The sequence below is a fragment of the Ambystoma mexicanum genome, chromosome 6q (assembly GCF_040938575.1).
Source record: "Ambystoma mexicanum isolate Mex_15411 chromosome 6q, UKY_AmexF1_1, whole genome shotgun sequence".
NCBI classification, from domain to species: domain Eukaryota; kingdom Metazoa; phylum Chordata; class Amphibia; order Caudata; family Ambystomatidae; genus Ambystoma; species Ambystoma mexicanum.
Genome location: NC_090937.1, coordinates 1673189816 through 1673213681, shown reverse-complemented (window position 1 = coordinate 1673213681; position 23866 = coordinate 1673189816). Strand labels below are relative to the sequence as shown.

At 48.4% G+C, this 23866-nt stretch overlaps 1 protein-coding gene across 5 annotated transcripts in view; it reads right to left on the bottom strand.

The window, feature by feature from the left end:
• Nucleotides 1-4029, bottom strand: part of LOC138517032 (glioma pathogenesis-related protein 1-like) — a 792259-nt gene extending 788230 nt beyond the window's left edge. The window contains exon 1 of one of the 5 annotated variants that reach the window (XM_069632545.1): nucleotides 3546-4029. In XM_069632545.1, coding sequence (XP_069488646.1) covers nucleotides 3546-3758 — 213 coding nt within the window. In that variant the 5' untranslated portion in view covers nucleotides 3759-4029. The remainder of the gene's footprint in view (nucleotides 1-3545) is intronic. The other 4 variants (XM_069632543.1, XM_069632546.1, XM_069632547.1 and 1 more) reach the window with 4 other exon arrangements.
• Nucleotides 4030-23866: the final 19837 nt, after the last annotated feature.

Below are 23866 nucleotides of genomic sequence, written 5' to 3'. Positions count from 1 at the left end.
AAATAACCAACTATGTATGTATGAATGTATCCCTCACTATGTCTGCTTGCTACTTGCACCAACTGCATTCTTGTAAATTGTATATATGATGCACAAATGTACAAATGCTCCTCACCTATGCCTGTAACCTGATGTTTAAGCGCCCATATACCCCTGGGTCTGGAGCGCTATACAAATAAAATAAACAAACAAACCAATCTTGGTCGCTCCCAAAATGGACATACACAGAACCCAAAGAACGTACCCCACGCCAGACCATAAGATATTATGGGAAATAGCAGCAAAGAGAGGTCACCATATCCAAATCACATACTCAGACCGAGACGAAAACCCCTAAACGACTCATCCACTGCCTCCCGGCTGTACCCTAACTGAAAACCCCCAGCAGACACATTTAGATACAAAGTCTGTGAGAGGAGACCACAACACCAGCTTCAGCACCCAAGGAGGAGAATGGTCACCCAACCCACACTAATCAATCCATCAGCATTAGAACTCCTACAGAGCTCGCTAGACTAGAACGGCGAGGATGACTTAGAACACTTACAGAGCGCGTTAGAACAGCACAGGGAGCGCTTCACACAAACCTAAAGCCCTGCCAGGCGTAAACCCTTCGCCCACCCTGATGAGACTGGGAGGATTGGCGAGCGCCACACTCATACAGAGCTCTGATTGTTAGCATGTTAAACTTCATATAGCCCACTAAAAAAACTCAGCATTTCTGCAGACTTAACTCACTCAAAAATCTCACACAACCATCTCTCGCACAACAACCTGCACACACTTCACAACACCACAACTACACATAAGCCTCACCAACAGCACACGAGGACTAAGATCAATCCGACACTCGCACCAAAGCTCAGCACCTGGTGTATACCGAGTTGAAGCTGCCAACAGAACACCACTCCTCTCACTTTCCTACTCCCGCTTCACCTCTTAATCCATCCCACCTTCTCGTTTACAGATCCGCCAGAGCGCCTGGGGACCAACTCGGTTGGTGACGGTGCGCGGTACAAATACCTTTAACATTTAACATAAATGTCCTTACGTTGTAAAGCATGCAATCACAGCTCTTGGTAAAATATGCTTACCATGTAAAGCAGGTAGAGCAAGTGTCCCTTGTTGAAATGTCCTGTCCTGGTTGCCAACTTTAAGGGAGGAAACACTGAGAAGTGTACCGCAAACTACTCACCCTAGCAGGGTGTGGAACCAGGCGTATATGAGGGGCCACCTCGCAGCAAAAAACACAGGCAAGACCCGCCCCCGAGCAGGTGACGATACTTAACCTGGGAGAAAAAGACATCTGCCACCAGCCGCCCTTAAACAAAACTGCCAAGTTTAAGGGAGGAATACACTGAGCCAATGTACCTGAAACTGCTCACCCCAGCAGGGTGTGGAAATCAGCAGCAGACAAGGGGTTAACCTCGCAATAGAACTCGGGCAGAACCTGAAACCGAAACAGGGTATGGCACCTACAGTGAAGGCAAATCACCCATGCCGTGAGCCGCACTTAAATAAATAAATAAATAAATAAAACCAGCAGAATGGCAGCGTATGAGGCTCTTCCGTAGGCGAACTGGTGTAAATATAAGCTGAACATATCAAATTAAAACATGACATAAAATATCCACTTTTAAATATATATATATATAGAAATATATATATATAAACACATGTAACGACATATACATATAAATACACATCCATATGTGTACACTTGCAATGGCGGGCAGCGAACCCAGCTCCCTCAGTATGGTAAACCGGCAACCTTCCCCTTGAGCTATGTCGCTTGTGTGCTGAAACAGAAGCCTTCATATATATATATATATATATATATACTAAGGAATATAATAGAAATGCTCATTAACGAGCTACACCAACGAAATGAGGGCCTAGCAAACTGCCTCCCAGCCGGTTCCCAAGAACATACCTGACCTGTGTGCATTTGGTTTCAAACGCGAGCAGCGTATAAAAGAAAACCACACACACACACACACACACACGCGACGTGTGTGAAGAGAAATGAAACTACACGGAGCTGTATTGCCACCGTGACAAACATATGGGCAATGCGCACTGGACTTGCCATGTTATTATTACACACAAGTTAAACACCGAAGGTAGGATACGAACCTGTGTAACAGGCCATGTTATTACCCCAAGCTGGATCCTAGTGCAGTGAGCTATGCGAGAGAACCCACACTTCCCCTGAGGGGAAAGAATGTTAAAACACACGTGGGCAGGGCGCGCTGGCTCCAGAGACTGGAGGCAGCCGCGCTAAAATAAACAAACCTCCCCTGAAGGGAAAGAATCCCACGTGTCGCCGCCTGATATTTATGAGGCAGGTGACTGTGATTACACTGAACACGGCGAAAACGCCGCTCACTGCACTCAGCCAATTACTCATAGTACAAGAAAATACAACACTCTTTCACTGGTACAGTGCAATAAATCACTTTCAATATACATAAATAAAAGAAAATAACACTCTAAACTCCATAAATTCAACACGAAGTCTAGAACTATGAGGAGTGACTTAGCTTGTGGATTTCAGCAGCAAAGAAAGAGGGGTTGGGGTTAGAGTAATGGACATATGTAGAGGAGGGTCCCTGCTCATTGGTCCCCTGCAGGGCATGACCTGTCCTCCATGATGGTTTGGGGAGTTCCCCATACATTGACATTGAACTCTATCTAGTTCTGTTGTGGAAACTTTTTTGTTTGTAAAAGTATTTTCTTTGCTGCTGTGGTTTCAGAGTAAAGATTGTAATGCATAATATGAGCCTCCTTGTCTTTAATAGAATCTAAACCCCCATATCACGTTAGTGTGGGGGATTAGTCATTGTGGTGAAATATCCTTCCCATGTGATCATGCTAGTACAAACGTCTTGTTGAAATGAAGTTGTAACATGTAAAGCATAGGAGAAAATGCATTGTGGCTGTCCTGGTCATGTAAAGCATTCACGCACATGAATCTTGGTAAAGTGTCCTTAGTACATGCATCTTGTGTCCTTACCATGTAAGGTATGGGACATGTAATGCATGGGAGCACGTGTCCTTAGCATGTAAGACATGGGAGCATGTGCATCTTAAGTGTCCTCAGCATGTAAGGCTTGGGAGCACGTGCATCTTAAGTGTCCTCGGCATGGGAGCACGTGCATCTTAAGTGTCCTTAGCATGTAAGGCTTGGGAGCACGTGCATCTTAAGTGTCCTTAGCATGTAAGGCTTGGGAGCACGTGCATCTTAAGTGTCCTTAGCATGTATGGCTTGGGAGCACGTGCATCTTAAGTGTCCTTAGCATGTAAGGCATGGGAGCACGTGCATCTTAAGTGTCCTCAGCATGTAAGGCTTGGGAGCACGTGCATCTTAAGTGTCCTTAGCATGTATGGCTTGGGAGCACGTGCATCTTAAGTGTCCTTAGCATGTAAGGCATGGGAGCACGTGCATCTTAAGTGTCCTTAGCATGTAAGGCATGGGAGCACGTGCATCTTAAGTGTCCTTAGCATGTAAGGCATGGGAGCACGTGCATCGTATGTGTTCTTACCAAATAAAGCATGTCTGACGCCGGCGGTTCGACCATTGCACGCAATCGATTGTGTTCATTAAGCATCCGGTCTATGAAGACGGGGTCGTTGTAGGCGGGGGGGTCATTTTTATCCCACCACGTGTGAAAATCTTCCCGAAGGTAAAGTCCCCGCGGCAAGAGCGCGATAATCAGCAGCAGCAGCGGCAGCAGCGGGAGCCCCGAGGCGCGCATGCCGCCGGGCACCGTTAGGCTGAGAGAGCGGCCTCCCTCCCGCGGCCTCGCGGATAACGGCGCTCCAACATGGCGGCCACTGCCGGCCCGCCGCCGCCGCCCGCGTGGCCACGGAACAATGGGTGACGGGGTGACGGGGCGACGCGGCCCCGCGCGCGTACAATGGCCGCGAGGCCAGCAGGCCGCTCACCCCAACGCGCGCCCAAGAACGGCCGCCGCGCGCCGATCCCGCTCCCCTCAGTCATAACACGGCCGCGAGGCGGCCAGGAAACCCCGCCCGCGCCTCTCATTAACGGCCGTGACGCCTTCCCGCGCCTCTACAACGGCCGCGAGCCAAGAACGGCCACGAGGCGACCAGGCTCCCCTCATGACACGGCCGCGAGGCGGCCAGGAAACCCCGCGCGACCTATAACGGCCGCGAGGCGACCAGGCGCCTCATAAAAGCCACGAGGCGGCCAGGCCCCTCATAAAATCCGGGAGGCGAGCAGCCCCCTCATGAAAGCTGAGGCGGCCAAGCCCCTCATAAAATCCGGGAGGCGAGCAGGCCCCTCATAAAAGCCACGAGGCGGCCAGGCCCCTCATAAAAGCCACGAGGCGGCCAGGCCCCTCATAAAATCCAGGAGGCGAGCAGGCCCCTCATAAAAGCCACGAGGCGGCCAGGCCCCTCATTAAAGCCACAAGGCGGCCTGGCCGCCTCATAAAATCCGGGAGGCGAGCAGGCCCCTCATAAAAGCCACGAGGCGGCCAGGCCCCTCATAAAATCCGGGAGGCGAGCAGGCCCCTCATAAAAGCCACGAGGCGGCCAGGCCCCTCATAAAATCCGGGAGGCGAGCAGGCCCCTCATAAAAGCCACGAGGCGGCCAGGCCCCTCATAAAATCCGGGAGGCGAGCAGGCCCCTCATAAAAGCCACGAGGCGGCCAGGCCCCTCATAAAATCCGGGAGGCGAGCAGGCCCCTCATAAAAGCCGCGAGGCGACCAGGCTCCCCTTAGAACGGCCGCGAGGCGGCCAGGCCCCTCATAAAAGCCACAAGGCGGTCAGACCCCTCACCAGGCTCCCCCTAGAACGGCTGCGAGGCGGCCAGCCCCCTCATATCGGCCTCGAGGCGAGCAGGCCCCGAGTTCGTCTCGGACACGGTTCAGCAGTCACTGCAGTGTTATGCACCAGCCCCAAGGCGACCCCGGCCCGCGCGCCAACAGTGTTACCAAGTCAGAATGAAAACCTCACATAAAACATACGGATGCATGGTCTCAAAACTAAGAAAGTTAACATACATGTTGAGGTGTATGGCTTTAAACTGTAGGTGCATGGCCCCTTTAAGGGAACGAGTCATGACTCTGTCATGGCTCATCTTAATAAAAGGGGCTCTGCTGGCACAGGAGAGGTAGTGCAGTGGAGCCCCCTGAAGTGGCAACTTGTGCTTGTGTCCTTTGTTTGCCATGTGAACATGGCCTGGTCTAGCAGCCTCGGCCTGAGTGCCCCAGAGCCCTGAGGCCGCCGTCTGCTGGGTGCCCCCAGCAAAGGGAACACGTCCGATGACCCGGGCGTTGCAGGGTGTCCCCTGCTGTTGGTATACTGTGTGCCCGCAGTAATATTGGAAAGCAGGGCCCCGGCATCTGCTGCGGGCCAACATGGTAATTGGTGGCGGGCAGCCACATTAGCGATGAGGAGGGCAGTCCAGGTCCCCACACCTGGTTCGAGTGTGGGCTGCCTGCTGCCCATGGCGAACAAGAAGCGGCGTCGGCCACTGGTGCTGCGGGTAGCCAGGGTCCCGTGCTTTGTTTTTAGCACGGACCGCCTGGTGCCCATCAGGAGGAAAGTGGCGTCAGCTGCATGTGCAGAGGGAGCGGCGGTGGCCGTGGAGCAAAGAACAGCTGAGGCCTTGAGGTGGCCCCAACAAGAAAGGGCATGGCTGCCGAGCTCCAGGTGCTGCAGGCTCTCACAGGCCCTGTGCCCAAAGAGCATCTGGCGGCCTGCTCTTCAGTCACAAAGAAGAAAAAAAGCAGTGCCCGCAGCGGCTCCAGAAAGAAAAGAAAAAAGAGGCATGGCCCATGAACACCAGGCCCGCGGCGATGAACAAGAAGAAAAAAACACTGAAGCCTAGAGAGGGTCTGCATCCCTCATTTTGCACACAGAGTAGGCGGCCTCGCAGCGCTAGCTGTGCTGCCCAGAGTCTGGCCGTTCCATCCGCCCGCAGGGCCGATTACTCAGGAGCACAAGAAGAAGCCCAGGGCCTCATTAATCCACTAGTCTGCCATAAAGGCCCGTTTATCTAGCCCCTGCAGTGTTTCCTCATTTTCACCAGGGGTATCCAGCTGTCCGTAGTAGAGTAGGGGCTCTACAAGGAGTACTTGTGCGCCCTCAGTGACCACTACATTGCTCAGCAAAGCCTAGGGCCCATCAACAGTCAGCACTGACTGCAGCACGCCCAGCAACAATCATGGGGGTGAAGAAAATGAAGGGGCATATCGACAGTGGTCAGCTGGCACCCCTGCATCCATTCGATATGGTGGGTGCATCGGCCAGTCTTGGAACCTGGTGGACGGCGTGAGTGGAGAACCTAGAACTGTATTTTGAGGCGGTTGAGCTCAAGGATTGAGATAAACGCCCAAGGCTTCTGTTTTCGGCCAGCCCAGCTGTTCAGAGACTGTTTAAGACCTTGCGACCCAGAGACCAGTTGTATGACGCAGCCATTGCAGCACTGAACGAGTACTTTATGTCCAGGTCAACTGGGACTATGAACGGTTCAGGATGAGATGCGCGAGGCAAGAGGAAGGGAAGAGCCTCAGCGCATTTCATGGCAAGCTTCGTGGCATCGCGCTGCCCTGCGCCCTAGGCAACTTTGAGGATAACGAGATCAGAGCTCATAATTTACAGCTGGAGCTCGGCGAAGTTGCGAAAGCAGGTTCTCAGGGAGCCTGGAATGGGCCTTGACCGAATCCTAGAACTGGGCCACGTCCAGGAGTTGGCGGAGCTGCGTGCCTCAGCGATGGACCTGTCCAGGCAGCAGCTTAAGCTGGAGAAGCCCATGCAACGAGTGAACTTGGAGGAGGTGTCGGCCATAGGCAGATGGCAAGGAGGCAGGTCAACAAGAAGAGGGGAGTGGCCTCGAAGAGGGTCAGGAGTCACGATATGCCATCAGTGTGGATGGGACCTCCCGCCTATGTGTGGAAGGTGCGGAAAGGAGGACCATTTCGCACAGGTTTGCCCAGCCCCAACACAGGCCAGCATGATCGGGCCATCAGCAGGAGGCATGTCAAAGGAGGACACAGAGAAGAAGCTCCCCAAATAGTGGTAGTCCAGGTTGAAGAGGAGCAAAGGAGGAGACGGTGCGACTATGTGGAGCATGAAGATGAGGAGAATGTGTTCTTTCTGTCCTGCAGCAGCTCAAGTGGCCATTTCGATCCAGGCATCTTCTGATCCCGACGCCGGCCACAGAGCCTCCACTGGGTGCGAGGACTGTAATGCACCATAGTTTGCAGTGATTGAGTATCTGATAGGAGTGGTGTGCTGACTTCTTATTGGCCCGGTTAGAGGGTTGTGATGTTATTTTTGTGTGGTTTGGTTTTATTATAATGAAGGTGGGGTGTGGTGTATGGCCAACTTAACTGTGGGTGCATGGTCCCTTTAAGGGAACGAGTCATGACTCTGTCACGGCTCATCTTAATAAAAGGGGCTCTGCTGGCATGGGAGAGGTAGTGCAGCAGAGCCCCCTGAAGTGGCAACTCATGTCTGTGTCCTTTGTTTGCTGTGTGATCACGGCCCGGTGTAGCAGCCCCGGCTGGGGTTCCTCCAGAGCCCTCAGGCTGCCGTCTACTGGGTGCCCCCAGCCAAGGGAAAACATCCGGTGACCAGGGCGTTGCAGGGTGTTCCCTGCTGTTGGTATACTGCGTGCCCGCTGTAATATTGGAAAGCTGTGTGACACCGGCATCTGGTGCGGCCCGCACTGGTGGCTGGTTGCGGGCCGCCACAATACTTAGAGAAAACACAGTATGTTAGAACAAAAGGCTTTAATTGCAGATACTTTTTGGGACAATGATTAATTTCTTGTATGTATGGGATGTATGACGTGTATCCTTGGCTTTGCTGGTTTGTCGCACTCCTCTGGTCATTGGCTCCTGGAGTTCACCTTGCACATTCTGCTACAGAAAGCGGGGGAACTGAATTCTCCTATTGGATTGCATTGGGGTATAACATATTTGAGGCAGGAGAAAGTGAAAAGCAGTATCATTTTTTATAAAATAAATCAGAGGTCTCCTGCCCAATTCGAGCCGGTTGGCTTATCTGGGTGTGACAGTGTGAACCAGGCTGGGCTTTTCTCTTTAAATGCTTTTCCTGGTTCTTTTGTTCTTCCAATTATAAGTATGGATCTAAAAGTACCAGCATGCAAAGTGAAAATCCAGGTGCAGCACCTAATAAAATAGAGTTTCACAAAAGTTTAAAAACGAAACCCAATCTTCTTGCAAATCAAATGAAGAAACAACTCTACCATTTGTAAATTCTCTATCCCCCCACTCATTGAGTTTTACAGGCTAAAAGCAGTGCTGTCCATACTGCATGGCATGGACATTTTCTACACGTCCAAGGAAACAGAATGGGATATTCTAGAGGGGTGTATATGGAAGAAGGTTCTCAATCTTCAGTTGGGAGTCCCTATTACTGCTCTAAGGTTTGAGCAGGGTTTGGTCTCACTCAATCGATGTTATCAATGGAGGATAATCTCGCTTTATCAAAAAATATTAGCCCTCCCCAGAACGCAGTTCTTGTGGATCTGAGAGACGCCATGTGGGCAGCTGTATTGGGGACTCTCGCAAGCTTTAAGTATTATGCTGATAGAATCTTAGTGTGGGGCTCAATAAGCCAAGACACATTTTTTTAATCGGTCTGTAATGCTTACCCCTGCCATATGGCTCTCCGTGTTGTAGGTATACCGTAGTTCTATGTTCATTGTTCCTAAAGTTCAGCAGTTCATTGTTCCAAACTTTCCACACTGTCAGCATTCTAGTTCACATTGGTGGCACTCACTTTTGAAGTATTGCGGGTAGCAAAAAACTGTGCTTTTGTAGTAATACGGGTGACAGGAAACGGTGCATGTCTCTTCAATAGTGTCCACAATGACTTCCGTCACATCGTGGCAAATCTGTCATGATAATTGAAGGCAACTCATTTCCCATGGAAGTTGTTGAATGTATGCCATCTCAACAGAACAAACCTTACATGCTTCAGCCCTAAACGTATGACACTTAGGTTAAGGTCGCTGCTGCCTCGGCTGTATATCGGGATACCAATAATGTTGCTGCGCAATCTCAGCACTCTGACTCAGAGTAGCTGGAATCTATTTACGGGATTCATGCTTTTCTCATGGGCGGCTTTATGCGGCTTGCTCCAGAGTTGGAAACAGAGACAATTTGTAATAATAAATAATAATAATTATGCATTTATATAGCGCTATGAACCCTCAGGTATCTGAGCGCTGCTTATTATTACCCACGGTGTGTGGTGCTCATTTATCGACCTCGGAAGGATGAAAGGCTGAGTTTGGCCCTGCCGGGATTCGAACCTGCGCCAGCAGGCTCTGCACAGATGTCAAAGCGAGCGCTCTACTCGCTGTGCCACTTGACCGGCTACATACTAGCTCCTACAGGTAACACTAACAATATTACCTACACAGAAGCATTGGTTTAGTTCATTAAATAAACATCAAACTAGTGAAGGCAAGTCCCTTTACGCTCACGCCAGAAAGAATACAACCCTCTTGGCAAAGAAGGCCAAAAGATTGCTTGCAAGGATACCAAGGTTTAATTGTGCAAAATGGTGTCAGCAGTGGACTCTGCTGCTCGAGAACGTTCTGCCTGAAATTTCATGAACAATACATTGTAAGAGTCCACAGCATCACTAATGACGTCATTACATAGGGTCCAAACCCACACAGCTGATTGGTAAGACCGTACACATTGTCCTGTTCCATAGGGGATGCCAGGCTAATATTGGTTCCAGCCTCCGCGTCTGTCTTTTCCCATGTGGGTCAGCTAGGCTCATCTCTCAAGGGACTGAAGGTCAGGCTCTTCACATGTTGCTGTACACTAACGCTACTACTACATCATTATGGCATGCACCTGGGAGGCTCGAGATTGGCACTGGGGGAAGGGAAGGAATTTAATCTAGCTAACCCACACATTCGTACTTTGTCCATATTGCACACCTTCACAGCCAAAGCTTCCACCGTCGTTTTGATCTATAATGTTTCCCTCCCTGTACCTTGTACTACAAAGGGTGTATTTATGGGAAGAGGTGAAATGGTCGTGCATGTTCAGATCTTTTATGACCATTGGTTTTATCGCTGGTGGGCTGGGGTCACTCGCTATCGTGGAATGTCAGTGTTCTAGGGCAGAGTCATTGGTAGGTGACATTACTCTTGAATGGATGGTGGGGGTTGGGAGGTCGCAGTTTGCCTAGCTGTGATGAATGTGCTGCGAGGAGCCTAGTTCCGCCTCATGGCCTTGCAGGGCACATTTGTTATCTGGGATTACAAGTAATTGCAACAGTTAGAGGAACAATGAGAGGTTTCTGTGAGAATTTAGCAGCATGGTTCTTCTTTCCCCCATGTTTGGGTCTGCTCACGTCGCTTCCCTGAGCCTGTGTTTTACCGCACAGCCATGTAGATCTGCCTGTGTCTTCCATGACTACAAAAATGGCATCTCAGTATGTATACACCCTATGATTTTGTATCTGTTATTTCCCCAATATTATGTTAGTGCTGGGTGCCTTAGCACAGCCTTCTCCCCTCCTGATCTATTGCGCGGCTATCTATGGGATTCGCCTCACATTAAAGTGCCTAGGGGGGTGGGAAAGACTCATTTCCATCCCAACATCCCCCACTTTCGTTACTTCTACAGTAACAAATTCTTCCCCATATTTGTGCTCATTTTCCCTTCTTACCGCATCTTCAAATGGGGGTGTTCCCTTTATTGGCATCCATGCCCTAAACACACTTCGTAAGCTTTGCTCACACATACTCTTCAGCAGTACATGTCGTATAGACGCAGCCCCCGTCCCCTGCCAAATCTACCCATACTTCCTTAAAATTTGCAGGGTCTGGGGGAGGGACAATGGTCGTGTGGTATAATCGGTCAACTTCACCTCTGTAGGGAATCGAGACCATGTGGGGAATGGGGTGGTCCTTTTGTACTTCTGTCTCCTTTGTGCTATGCCAATCAAGACCATCATCATTGCGCTATTAGGCACTGCTTTGGCACAACACCGGAGACCCAACTGGCACGTGCAGAAAATGACCAAGATGAAGACGATGATGGACACTAGCATCTTCACCACTACTGCCAGCCATGATGGAGCCCAAATAAAAGTCATTGAGAACCAGTCATCATCTTGAACACCACCTTCCTTTTTCATTTTGGCCCCTAGGTAATGCACTGCAGCTATGACATATGACAGAGTCCCGTTCTCAGCATCTTCGGAAGGTACGAATGTGATATGATATGGCATTTGTAACACGCCTATACACAAGTGTTTCAAGGCGTGACGAGGCAAGGAAGGGGGAACCGAGGGAGGCCGGAGAGAACAATGTTACTGGGCCAAGTGACAAAGAGATTGCGCAAGTGCAGGGGAGGTGAAAAGTGCAGGGAAAAGGGGAGGGCGCAGTGCTGTACATGCGATCAAAACAATAACAAGAAGTGCGACCAGAAGGTGGCAGGTGCTAAGGTAAGTGCAGACAGCAGAGGACCAAATGTGCAGGTAGGGGGACTGTAGGGTTACAGATATAGACCGAAGTGCAAGGGTTGCCAGGAGGCAGTGCGGGTGTGCAACTGGGTGGGTAGGGACCTTAGCCCGAAATCTGAGGGTACCCAGGTGACCATTACAGTATCAGACCGGAAATCAGCAGGGGAGAGGAAGAGAGAAGGCAGAAGCAAAGAGTAAGGTCTAGAGTCGCTTCCAGAACGGGAGATGGTTCTCCTCGAGTTTATAAGAGGCAGGGAGGCTGTATCAGAGGGAGGCCCCACTCGAAGAAAGATAACTACCACCAACTCCTTGCTTGGAGAAGCGACTAACCATGAGGGAGTTGGAGGTGCAGGAGCAAAGAGCTCGAGTAGTAAGGTATTTACGAAGTGCAACATGCTCCCTATCATTTTGCACACACCATGTTCCATTGCCGTCAGCATATCCAGAATGTAGCGGTTCTGCATCATCACCAGCCTTGGGCGCGCAGCTCGACCCTTATGACGTTGAACCGCTGCTCGGTGTCGTTAGCCAACTGTACCAAATCCCAGCACACAACTTGCAGCCATTTGGCATTAGCTCATGCTTGTATACCTGGTAGCAATAGGGATGCAAAAAATGTCTCTGCTGCAATAGATAGCTTGTATTCTTGAGGTATGTCTCCGAGAAATGTTGATGAGTCTTTGGATAGATAGTTCCATATTCTCTTTTTACTCTGCAGCTGGCCATACGGCTCTTTCCCAGGGAGAATGTGAAAGCCTGGTGGTGGCAGTGTGTTTTGTTCTGCGAACGTTGGCAACAGGTGTTCTTCTAGGACTACTAATAGGGCTGAGTGTAGCGTAGTTAGCAACCAATAGCCCATTCGGGATGGTGGGAGGGGCAAGTACGCTTGTTGGCCACACACTCAATAGTAGTCAGTCAGTGCCGATGTGCCCCTCTTTAGATCTGGAATCATCACTGTTCTGTTGCATCGTTCATTTGACTTCATTCAGCCGACAAAGACAGTTCCGTTGCTGAAAAAGCACAGGTCATAGTTCTTTTCTTGGTGCACTTTTACTTGTTTCTCCATGGCTGCAATCCATGTCAGTTTCGTGATGTGCTCTGTCCATGTTTGTGTGCACGTTTGTTCCATGAGGGCCACAGTTATTTCTTGAAACCCCAAGATGCCTTCAGCTCGGCAAGTGAGGGTCGTTTTCTGTCACTTGTTGTTAACATACTTTACTCCTCCGATCATCAAATATGGTTGCTTTAGACAATTTGGGCCTCATTACGATTTTGGCAGTAGCCATGCCGCTATTGGCAGCATGGCTGCCGCCAAATCGGGTCCGGGTTCCCAGAATGGGGAATTACCGGGCCATTCCGAGTTCGGAGGGCCCAGTAATTCCTCCCTCCAGGAACCCGGGCCCAGACCTTCCCCATTCCCATTTCAGTCCTCATAGGGTTTAATGGGAATGGGGGAGGGAGCTAACAATGGGCCGATTACGACCGGCCCGTTGTTAGCTCCCTCTTCCCCTCGCGGGACCTCATAATGTGGCGGAATGGTGTTAACGGGTCTGCATCCTTTTGTGGCACCCGTTAACCCATTCCGCCATTCTTGTAATGAGGCCCTTTGTGTTTGTAGGACTGGCTTTACATTTCTGGGCATCCGGTTCGACAAGTTGTAGATTCACGTTCCGTGCCTGGAAATTGCCTTTTAGCCTACATAGCGCAAGATGATCAGGCATTGTGACTCTATAATCAGTATTTCTTGTGGTACTAGGATCTTGGGTGCCCTTTATGCATGCAATATTAACTAGCATACACAGCAACTACTATTGGTTGTTCATCTACCCACTGCACTCATGTCAGAGTACCAACTATTCAACCACATCCAGGCCTAGGCCATGGCATGCATCATATTTGAGCTTACACGCTTGTCTTTTCATTCTATCATGGCATGCTATATATCTCCTTGGTGCTATACTCCTACTAACCGTTGTGCTACAGCTACTATTTGTGCTGCAAAAGAGGTTTATAATTTTACTCGTGCATACAGTCATAGAGGCACGGGTGTTAATTGCATGGGACGTATTACATATAGTGTTGTGTTTAATGGTTCAGTTAAATTGAAAGGTGTGGTTTTGTTCAGGTTCCCCCTTCCGCCCTCTTTTATATTCCCAACAGTAAGGAAGGTGCACAAAATATCTGTGAAATGCAAGCCGCATTGGTACGAATGCATTCTATTAGAACTAATTACATTTCTATGGCTGTGCAATGAACAATTTGACGTTGAACTCTTCATCCTCTTTCTACCTGTAAGAATGGGTATGAGAGAGGGATCGGGCAAGGGGACGGGTTCAGAGGAGGAGAAGGGGGAAAGAGCGGATAGGGGGAGGCGAGAGAGAGAGAGAGAGAGAGAGAGAGTTTTGTTTTAATTTACAGAGCGTATGCTTCTAGCAGCACTGCATGTTTGGTTATTTTTGAAGTTGCACTTATATTGACAGGATTAAGAAATGTAAGTGAGGTAGACTGATTGTGTCAGTTTTAGGTTACTGGTGCATAATTTGGTGGTGGCCTGCAAACGTCTTAGAGGTCTATCCAATAACGAAGCCCTTCCACCTTTACTACGAGAGGGATGGAAAACACTACCTCATAGGACCCATGGAACCTGCAATTGTTTCCTTTGCTCACAAAACTTCTGACATGCACCATTTCCCCCGCCAACAGTGGATGAGCGGGTTCTGTGTCAGCCAGTGGACCTGCATTGTTTTGCGCTTTATCTGGGTTTGGTGGTGCGATTTGTTATGAGAAGCAATTGATCGCACGTGTTATGTTTGTCAAAAAATCCTCTCCCAGAACTGTTGCAGCTCTATGGGCAATTGATGCCCCATTTTGCAGGGGAAATGGGTTTTTGCATGCACCTGCCTCTCACTATCTCATGTGGTGAGCGGTGATGGTCCTTACTTAGTTGAGTGCGCAAATTGAGCAGGACTAGGTGAAGGCAGTGCACCCAGTTCTTTGTTAGGGTGGGGCATACTTCACGTACAAGGAATTCTGCTGCACACTTGGTGTCTGTGAGGGCACAAGGGCCAGCCTCAACCCACTGCAAGAAAGGAATAGAGTGCTTGGGATGACGGATATCTTCAACCGCATCCAGGCCTAGGCCATGGAATGCATCATATTTGAGCCTAAGCACTTGTCTTTTAATTCTGTCATGGCGAAATATATATCTCCATGGTGCTATACTCTTGCTTACCGTGGTGCTTCGCTACTATTTGTGCTACAAAACAGGTTTTTAATAGTTGGAAGTAGTATTTCAAACATTTTACTCGTGCATACATTCATATGGGCACTGGAGTTACTTGCTTGGGACGTATTATACAAATATACAGTCGTGTTTAATGGTTCAGTTAAATTAAAGGTGTGCTTTTCTTCAGGTATACCCTCCCCTCTCTTTTAGATGGCTGGCCCAGATAAACAATGTATAACAGTAACATAAAGAAGGTGAACAAAATGGCAGTGAAATGCAGGCTGAATTGGTTCGAATCGATTCTAATAGAACTAATAAAATTTCTATCGCTATGCAATGAACAATTTGATGTTAAATCTTCATCTTCTTTCTACCCGTAATGGGAATAAGAATGGGTATAAGAGAGGGACCAGGAAAGGGGAGAGGCTTAGGGGAGGGGAATGAGTCAGCTGGGGGACCCAAAGTATTTTGGGTGTCATCTGGGTGAAGCAGTGCGATTTGTTGTGTGACGCATTTGATCGCACGTATTAGGTTTGTCAAATACTCCTTGATCTCTTCTCCCAGAAATGTAGCAGCTCTATGGTCATCTGATGCCCTTCTCGCAGGGGAGATTGGTGTTTGCATGCGCCTGCCTGACACTATCTCATGTGGTGAGAGATGATGGTCCTTACTTGGCTGAGGTCGCAAATTGAACAGGGCCAGGGGCAGGCAGTGCACCGAGTTCTTTGTTAGGGTGTTACACAATTTAGAAAGCCTACTCTTGAATGAGCTATTTTTTCGTTCCACAACACCATTCGCTTGGGGGTGATAAATTGAACACATGAGATGCTTACGCCTAACAGTGCTGTGATTTCCTTAAAGAGTTCATTAAAAAAGTAAGTGCTGTTGTCTGATCTCAAAACATCACCCACACCCCATCAGGTGAATACTTCACGTACGAGGAATTTTGCTGCACAATTGGTGTCTGGGTGGGCACAAAGGCCAGTCTCAACCCATTGGGAGAACGGACACATCACCACAATATGATATAGAGCTCCGTTACATCTCTCAACCATGACTGCATAATGAATATGGAGCTTGCAGAATGGCCCGATGGGCAGCGTGCCTCGCAAAGTGCAGAGTGTCATTCCAGTAGTTAATACTTGACAGGTGGTGCATTGCACGACCATAGTTGAGAGGTGTTCTTGGAGATTTGGTATAAACCAATCTTCCTGTATGTCTGCTGCAATGTGTTGTTTAGAGCTGTGAGAGGACTAGAGAAACGCCCAAAGGCGGTGTGCAGTAGTTCCATGGGCATAACTACTTTTCCAGTGTATTGTTACCACCACAAGAGGTCAGTTGGTGATTGCACGCACCCACGCTTGAGCCACATCTCTCGTTCTTCCTGCGGTGACCTACACAGAAGTTCTATTATCTGTGTTATGGGCAAGGCTGTGTATGGGTTTGTGTCTAGCTCGTGGGGATAGCCGTGATGACATACTCGGCAGGTGGGGGCATCTGGAGTTATGTTGCTGCCTTTGCTGTAACAGTACGGCTGCATTTCCCAAAGAAATGTTGTCTGTGTTATTTGTGTGGGCTGCACATTTAACGTCATCCACCAAAGATGGTTCTGCCAGGGCGGAAATCAGGGTATTGAGTAACGCTGCATCTTGCACTGGTGATCCATCTGTCCGTCTGAAGCCCCTCCTTTTCCAGTGTGAAATACCTGTATGCAGAGTCTGAATAAATGGTGACATAACACCCCTTTGATACTCAAAGCACTTCTGCTGATTGTGCTGAGTAATGCATGTGTAGTCATTGTTAGGGAGAATTCTCTGTTTAGGCTGAATTTCCTAACCTAGCGAGTCCCCCAGCAGCTTTGCTGGATTTTTGGGGTTTATTTTTTTTTCCTGCCAAGAGTGAGACACTTTCACCCTCACTCCTGGACATGATTTGAGTGTGTTTCTTTGGATCTAGAGGTGTTTAATGGGCTATGGGGTCTTTTACTCCATAGGGTTGCATGTGTTTTTGTGATATGTGTTACACAGCACCCTCAGTGCAGTGACACAGGGGTGTCTTAGTGACCCCCCAGTATAGACTCCATACCCTGGGACTGACTACTGTCTCCCAGGGCATGTAAAGTCACCATTGACTTTACTAGTCTTAAATTCTGAACAGAACCAGTACAAACCATCATATTGTGGACGTACTGGCTGGGGCAATTCGATTGCCCCAGGGTCTGTTAGTCGAGGGGGCACGTCTCTGTCCCCCCTGATTGAGTTTTGGCTGGTGGCAGTGGATACTACTTTTTATATTCAACCGCAAATATTTTCCTATGGGATTTCCCATTGTTTTAGGCTACTATCTTTATTTAATTATTTACGGTAGCCTCGAACATACCGCCGGTTTATTTAATTAATATTAATTCTCTGGTTGGTATTTTCTGCCAAAACTTGATTCTAAAATGGCGTTTGTGTTCTCTTCTGTGACTCCAACCCAAGTCGAGCCCTTTGTTCCACTTTTTGGCGGGCTTCTCCACAGAAGCCCTCCAAAGTGGTGCCACTATGTCTGGGGTACTTAGGAGGGGTGGAGGGGAATTTAGGCTGCGGCTGGTTTCTGCCCTGGTAGTGCAACGACCTTCATCTTTCCTCCAAGTCGAGATCTTCTCTTCCCCTGGACGACGACGCAACGTGCACCCACTACCAGGAACAACTGCCACCACTGGAGGATCCTTCCCACTTAAGGTACCGTGACATCCTGGCTTCCCTTGCTACCGACTGTACGGGGTAGATTTAGCCCCCGGCTTTCGAACCTGGGTTAGCCTGGGACACCCTGCTAAACTTTTCTAAGCCTCTCTAAACTCTTTCTGAACCCTCTGCAAGACTTTCTAAGCCTAGTGTAACTGTGTGATCTTGGGCACATTTGTGCTCTGCTCTCTCTAAGAGTGGGCCCAGCCTTTGGACTTTGGCTCACCAGTGACTTTTTGCTCTCTGCCTTGCTAACAGTGTTCCTGAATCGTAGAGTGGTGTACCTCTTCATATTCTGTTTTTTTTCCCTCCCTTTTTCACAAACTAGAGTGCAATCTCGTTAAGCGCTCACCTCTGTATGAAAATAAGTGGTGTTTTACTGTGATTGTTCTAATAAGGAAAAAGGGGTGTATACATCATAATAGTAACTGTGTTTAGGATAAGTTTACAATAAGAGTGCTGGAGTGTTTCAACTGTGTGTTTTTAAATAAATAATTATATTCTTTGATACCAAAGCTCTGGTCAGTGTTTGCTTGTGCTATTGTATCTGAGTGCCTATTGAGTATACTTTGCATACTGCCTAACTCTTCTTGAGGGAAGTCTGACTGCTCAGCCACAGCTACCAGGTAAATCTGGGTGGTACAGACTGCTACCAAGTGGGTTTACTGCCAACACCTGTAGTCTTAAATCTTTTGCAGTGGTCCCTAAGGGAACCGCACAGGTGTCTGCCTAACACTGGTGTACAGCGGTGGGATTTGTATTGAGTATACACTTTAGAGTGCTTTAGGATACCGTAGTGCAACTAACCACAAAGCTTAGCACTGAAAAAGTAATCTTTCTAACATATCAACTATGGAAACATATAGTCAAGAGTCCCTTGCTACAAAAACTGCTGATTGTTAAAGAGTATTATGTAAGCATAAGAACCTCCTGACTAAAGGCAAGAAAATGGAGTTAATAGAAAGGTTGTTAGCTAACCAAAGTCTGGATGATGGGTCTGAGGAACCTACCATGCTAGAAAATGTAGATAACAGTATAGAAATTGATATTGATCCAAATATTGATAATCTTGAGGAAGAGTCAGACGAGGAGGGTGAGGCTGCTGTGACTGTCCCCCCTAGGCCTCTGTCTGCTCTACCTGCTGTACCTACTGGGCCTTTACCAAGTCCCACACTAAGTCTTCAATATCTCGAATTAGAGAAAATGAAACTTGAACTAGAGTTCAAGAGACTGAATACTCTGGCTGAACAGAGACATTAGGAAATGAATCAAGAACTAAGGCTAAAGGAAATGGAGCTCAAGCATGAGCTAGAAATGAAGAAATTATCTGTCGAAAATGCTTCTCTCTCTGGCTCCTCTAGAAGTTCCAGTCCTAAAAGACCCTGGATGCCTAAAGAATTGGTTGGTATGTATGAGCCTAAGTTGGATGTGTTGGATTGGTTGTCTCTGTTTGAATATAATCATGGGCTCCAGAACATCACAGGAAATGACTTACTCACCTGGTTGTTCTCTAGGCGTCCCCCTGTTGCACTGATGTGGTAATGGAGTTGGGGGAGGAGGATAGGAAAGAGTATGAATGTGTAAAACTAGCTTTGATAGCTAGGTTTGGGAAGACCCCTTCCCAGTATCTTAAGAGGTTTAGAACTCTCAAAAAGAATGATGGTACCCCTTGGGCTACCTGGGTGAGTGAATGTTTGAAAAACCTAGAGGGATGGATTAAGGGTTACAAGGTGAACACTTATGAAGGTATGAACAATCTTTTTATGTTGGAGTCAATTTATGATGCCTGCTCTCCTGAGCTCAGACAGCACTTGGCTGATTCAAAGGAATTAGATTCCAGAAAGCTAGCTAAGGCTGCTGACTTGTGGGTTGCCAACATGGCCACTCACAAGGATTCAGGGGTCACTCAGAAAAAGGATGAGGGAAAGCAGCCACCTAAAGTGAATCCAGAGAATTCTAATACCTCCCATACCAAAGAGGGCCACAAACAACAAAACAACCAGGGTAAGCCCCAGGGTAAACCACAACAGGCTAGTGTACCTTCTGCTCAACAACCAGAAGGAGGTCAGACCAAGCCACCCTTTCAGAGAGCATTTGGACAATGCTATATCTGTAAGGCTACTGACCATATCAAAGGGGATCCCAGATGCAAGGGTAAACCTGCAGTGATCAGCACTGTCTCCTTAGCCTTCACTCCTGAGGATGAAGTACAGATGGCTAGTGCCCACTTTGAACTCTTTGCTGAAGAACCCTTGGGTCTTCAAGCAACTGTAAACGTAGAGCCTATGGGTCTGGTTAGTCCCCAGAATAGGGTTGTGTATAACTCCCTACCTGTTAACTCTAAGGTGTATTATGTGGACAGTGTTCTTGTCAATGGCCAGGATACTCCTGCCAGGAGAGACACTGGGGCCAGCAGAACAGTAGTGGATGAAAGCTTCTTTCAACCTGAGGATGTGGCAAGAGCACCCAAAGGTCCCACTAAAATGTCTGGAGGCCCTGTCCAGATGGTCCCTATTCTACCAGCCCTCATTCAGTGTAACAACATGACAGTGAGGATCCCTGTCAGTGTTCAGACTGAGGTGCCTGGGAAGGTCCTGTTGGGGAATGACCTGCGAACTCTAGGAGTAGTGTCACATACCCCCAGGCCTCCCAGTATGGAGACCCAGAACCTAACCAAATTGGCTAGAGAGGCCACCTTAAGGGACCACTCTAAGCCTGTGGGAACCTCTACTGAGCCCCCCACTCCAAGCCCTGGTGTTAGTAAGTTGACCTCTAACCCAGGCACATTTCAGGCTAGTACAGTAGGGAAATGGGGGCCCCAACCAAGCTCCATCATTGTTCCCCCAGTTTCAGAGTCTGTGACTACCCCTGCTTCTGAGGAAGAGGTGGATAGACCTACTGGGCCCCTACCTAGGCCTAAGAGAACTGGTCATTCTCAATGCTGGTGGAAAACCAGGAAAGAAAAGTCTAAGGCCAAAAACCTTCAGACTGTTGGACCTTCTACTGAAGACCCCAACTCAAATCCTAGTATTAGGGGGGAAACTCCTAAAGTAGGTAAGGTTAGATCTAAGAGGAAGGGGAAGCAGGTACATTGCCTAACCCCAACCCCTCCAACCAAGAGGCCTAAGACCCAACCTGCTCCCACAAGAGAGATGGTGAGGAACCTTGGAGGCCCCTCTAGATCTAAGGGAACCCTTTATAAGGACCCCTTGAAAAAGCCTAACACAGGTTCAGAAGTTGTACCAACTTCTGAGGGACTGGTCAACCAGATCCCCTATAACTTTAAGAAGACTGATGTTCCTCAAAAGGTTTGTAGGTCATATAGCTTACAAAGAAAAACCTTTGATTGGACCATAGAACATAGGTCAAGGTGTCACCATCAAAATGCTGATGAACTCTCTAGGATGTATGTCATTGACTAGAGGTATGAGGTTCATCCAGGAGTGGATTAAATCCTCCTGTCCCTTAGTCTGGGGTGGGTGAGTGTTAGGGAGAATTCTCTGTTTTGAGAGAATGCCTAGGCAACTCAAGTCGCACTCCATCCTGATTGGACCAAGTGGTGAGCCAGCCGGCTCACCACTTAGCATGTTTGAGTGACAGCTAGACTGAGTGAATGGGGGTTTGCTGCATAAAAGCAGGGCTTTGGGGACTGGAATTTCAGAAGTCGCCACAGGACCTAAGAATCCGATGAGGGAGAAGCTGAGCCGACCTGCCACGACACCACTACCGGTGGAGCCCTGCTGGACCGTCTCACCACTTTTTCCCAACGACAGAGGAGATCTCCCGCCGGAGAGTCTTCTTCCTTTGACTGGTGGGGATAACCAGTTTCACCGTCTTTTCGCTTTCCCGACGTATCTCGTTGCCCTCTTGACCGTGCCAAGCACCCCGGCAACCGGGATACCACGTTTTACCACGACCGCGAGACAAAGGTACCACCTTTAACCGTAAAACTCCGCGGCTGGTTTCTACCCTGGTAGTGCAACGACCTTCATCTTTCCTCCAAGTCGAGATCTTCTCTTCCCCTGGACGACGACGCAACTTGCACCCACTACCAGGAACAACTGTCACCGCTGGAGGATCCTTCCCACTTAAGGTACCGTGTCCCGCCTGGCTTCCCTTGCTACCGACTGTACGGGGTAGATTTAGCCCCCGGCTTTCGAACCTGGGTTAGCCTGGGACACCCTGGCTAAACTTTTCTAAGCCTCTCTAAACTCTTTCTGAACCCTCTGCAAGACTTTCTAAGCCTCGTGTAACTGTGTGATCTTGGGCGCATTTGTGCTCTGCTCTCTCTAAGAGTGGGCCCAGCCTTTGGACTTTGGCTCACCAGTGACTTTTTGCTCTCTGCCTTGCTAACAGTGTTCCTGAATCGTAGAGTGGTGTACCTCTTCATATGTGTTTTTTTTTCCCTCCCTTTTTCACAAACATATTAGAGTGCAATCTCGTTTAGCGCTCACCTCTGTATGAAAATAAGTGGTGTTTTACTGTGATTTTTCTAATAGGGAAAAAGGGGTGTATATATCATAATAGTAACTGTGTTTAGGATAAGTTTACAATAAGAGTGCTGGAGTGTTTCAACTGTGTGTTTTTAAATAAATAATTATATTCTTTGATACCAAAGCTCTGGTCAGTGTTTGCTTGTATTATTGTATCTGAGTGCCTATTGAGTATACTTTGCATACTGCCTAACTCTTCTTGAGGGAAGTCTGACTGGTCAGCCACAGCTACCAGGTAAATCTGGGTGGTACAGACTGCTACCAAGTGGGTTTACTGCCAATACCTGTAGTCATAAATCTTTTGCAGTGGTCCCTAAGGGAACTGCACAGGTTTCTGCCTAACAATCGTTTCATTACTAGTGTCTCAAACTCTACTTTTTCCAGGTTCCATGTGCGCTACTGCTGCCCCAGAATGTTTCTGCCCTGTGTGCTGGTCGATTGTCACTGAACAGTCAACAAAGAGTACTTCACCCTCCTCCAGAGGGCTGTCTCTGGCCTTGGGGATAGCATCCTCCTCACCCTCATCAGTCATGTTGCTGCAAGTCCTCGTCTGTGCACGTTCTGTTAGGAAAGTGGCAGGGTTCACTGTTTTACATCTTACAACATAGATATGTGGGCTTGAGAGGATAAATTTGTACGCTGATGCCTGTTGGGCAGTGAGAGTGGACTTTGATCATTCTATGATAGCGGATACTGAGTTTTCCACGTATAATGTTACTGAGTACCCCATCACAATTGTGGAGCTCTTCTCGATTGCAAAGGCAGCTGCAGCAAGAGCTTGTTTGCATGCAAATTGTCCCTGCATCATTGAGTCTAGTGTACCACTGTAGTAGGCCAGTGGCTTGTGACCCATTGTGCTCCTTTGTGTTAGTACCACTGTCATAAGTCGGCCATTGAGTGTGAGAATATGTAGAACTCCTGCGTGTAGTCTGGTGTAGCGAGAACTGGGGCTGTCGAAATTACTTCTTTTAGATCATTGAAATTTTGGATCATGTTTGCGGTCCTTGCTATTTTACTGTTTTCTTTTTTTGCTTTTTTGAGGCCATGTAAGAGTGGTCTCGCATATGTTGTATAGTCCAGAATCCAAGCTCTGCAATAGTTACATGACCCCAATAATTTCTGCATGTCCTTTACTGCAACTGGTCTGGGCATGGCTGCCCTGTCCGGGATAATTATTTTGCCATCCGCAGAAATGAGCTGCTCTAGATAGAATGCTACATGCTGGCAGTATTAGAGCTTGGCCTTGTCAACCTTATACCCCTTACGGGCTAACAATTCCAATAGCACGATGATGTCCCTGTGACAGTTCTGTTCACTGTCACTGCACACCAATAAGTCATCTACATACTGAATTACTCTGCTGGGTACCTGGATGTTACCTACGTCTTTGTGCAGTATCCTGTTACATTTGCTGGGACTCTAGCAGCACCCTTGGGGCAAATGAGGATGTTCATAGCGCTTTCCACCATGTGTGAATGCTGTGAAATACTGTGAGTCTGGGTGCAGGGGTACCGAATAGAAGGCATTCTTTAAATCAACCACTGTGAAATGGGTCGCTTTATCGGAGATACTGCACAAAATGGAGTCCGGTTTTGGAAAAAGTGGAAATTCTTTCTGCACTACATCATTGAGGGTGTGGAGATCCTAGATCATCCTTCAACTGCCTCGTTGCTTTTTTGATGGGGTATATGGCCGTATTGCATGGTGAGGTAGAGAGTACTATGATCCCTTGATGTTGTAAGGCCTGTATCGTGTCTCTTATCCCCTCTTTTGCCTCCCTAGATAATGAGTATTTCTTCGCCCGGGGTATCACTGCTCCGCTCTTTAGTGTGATTCTTACTGGGGTCACTTCTTTCAGCATCCCTACATCGGGTGGGTTGGTTTTCCATTACTGTGTGGGGACCTGTTGTAACTCTCCTTGGCCAAA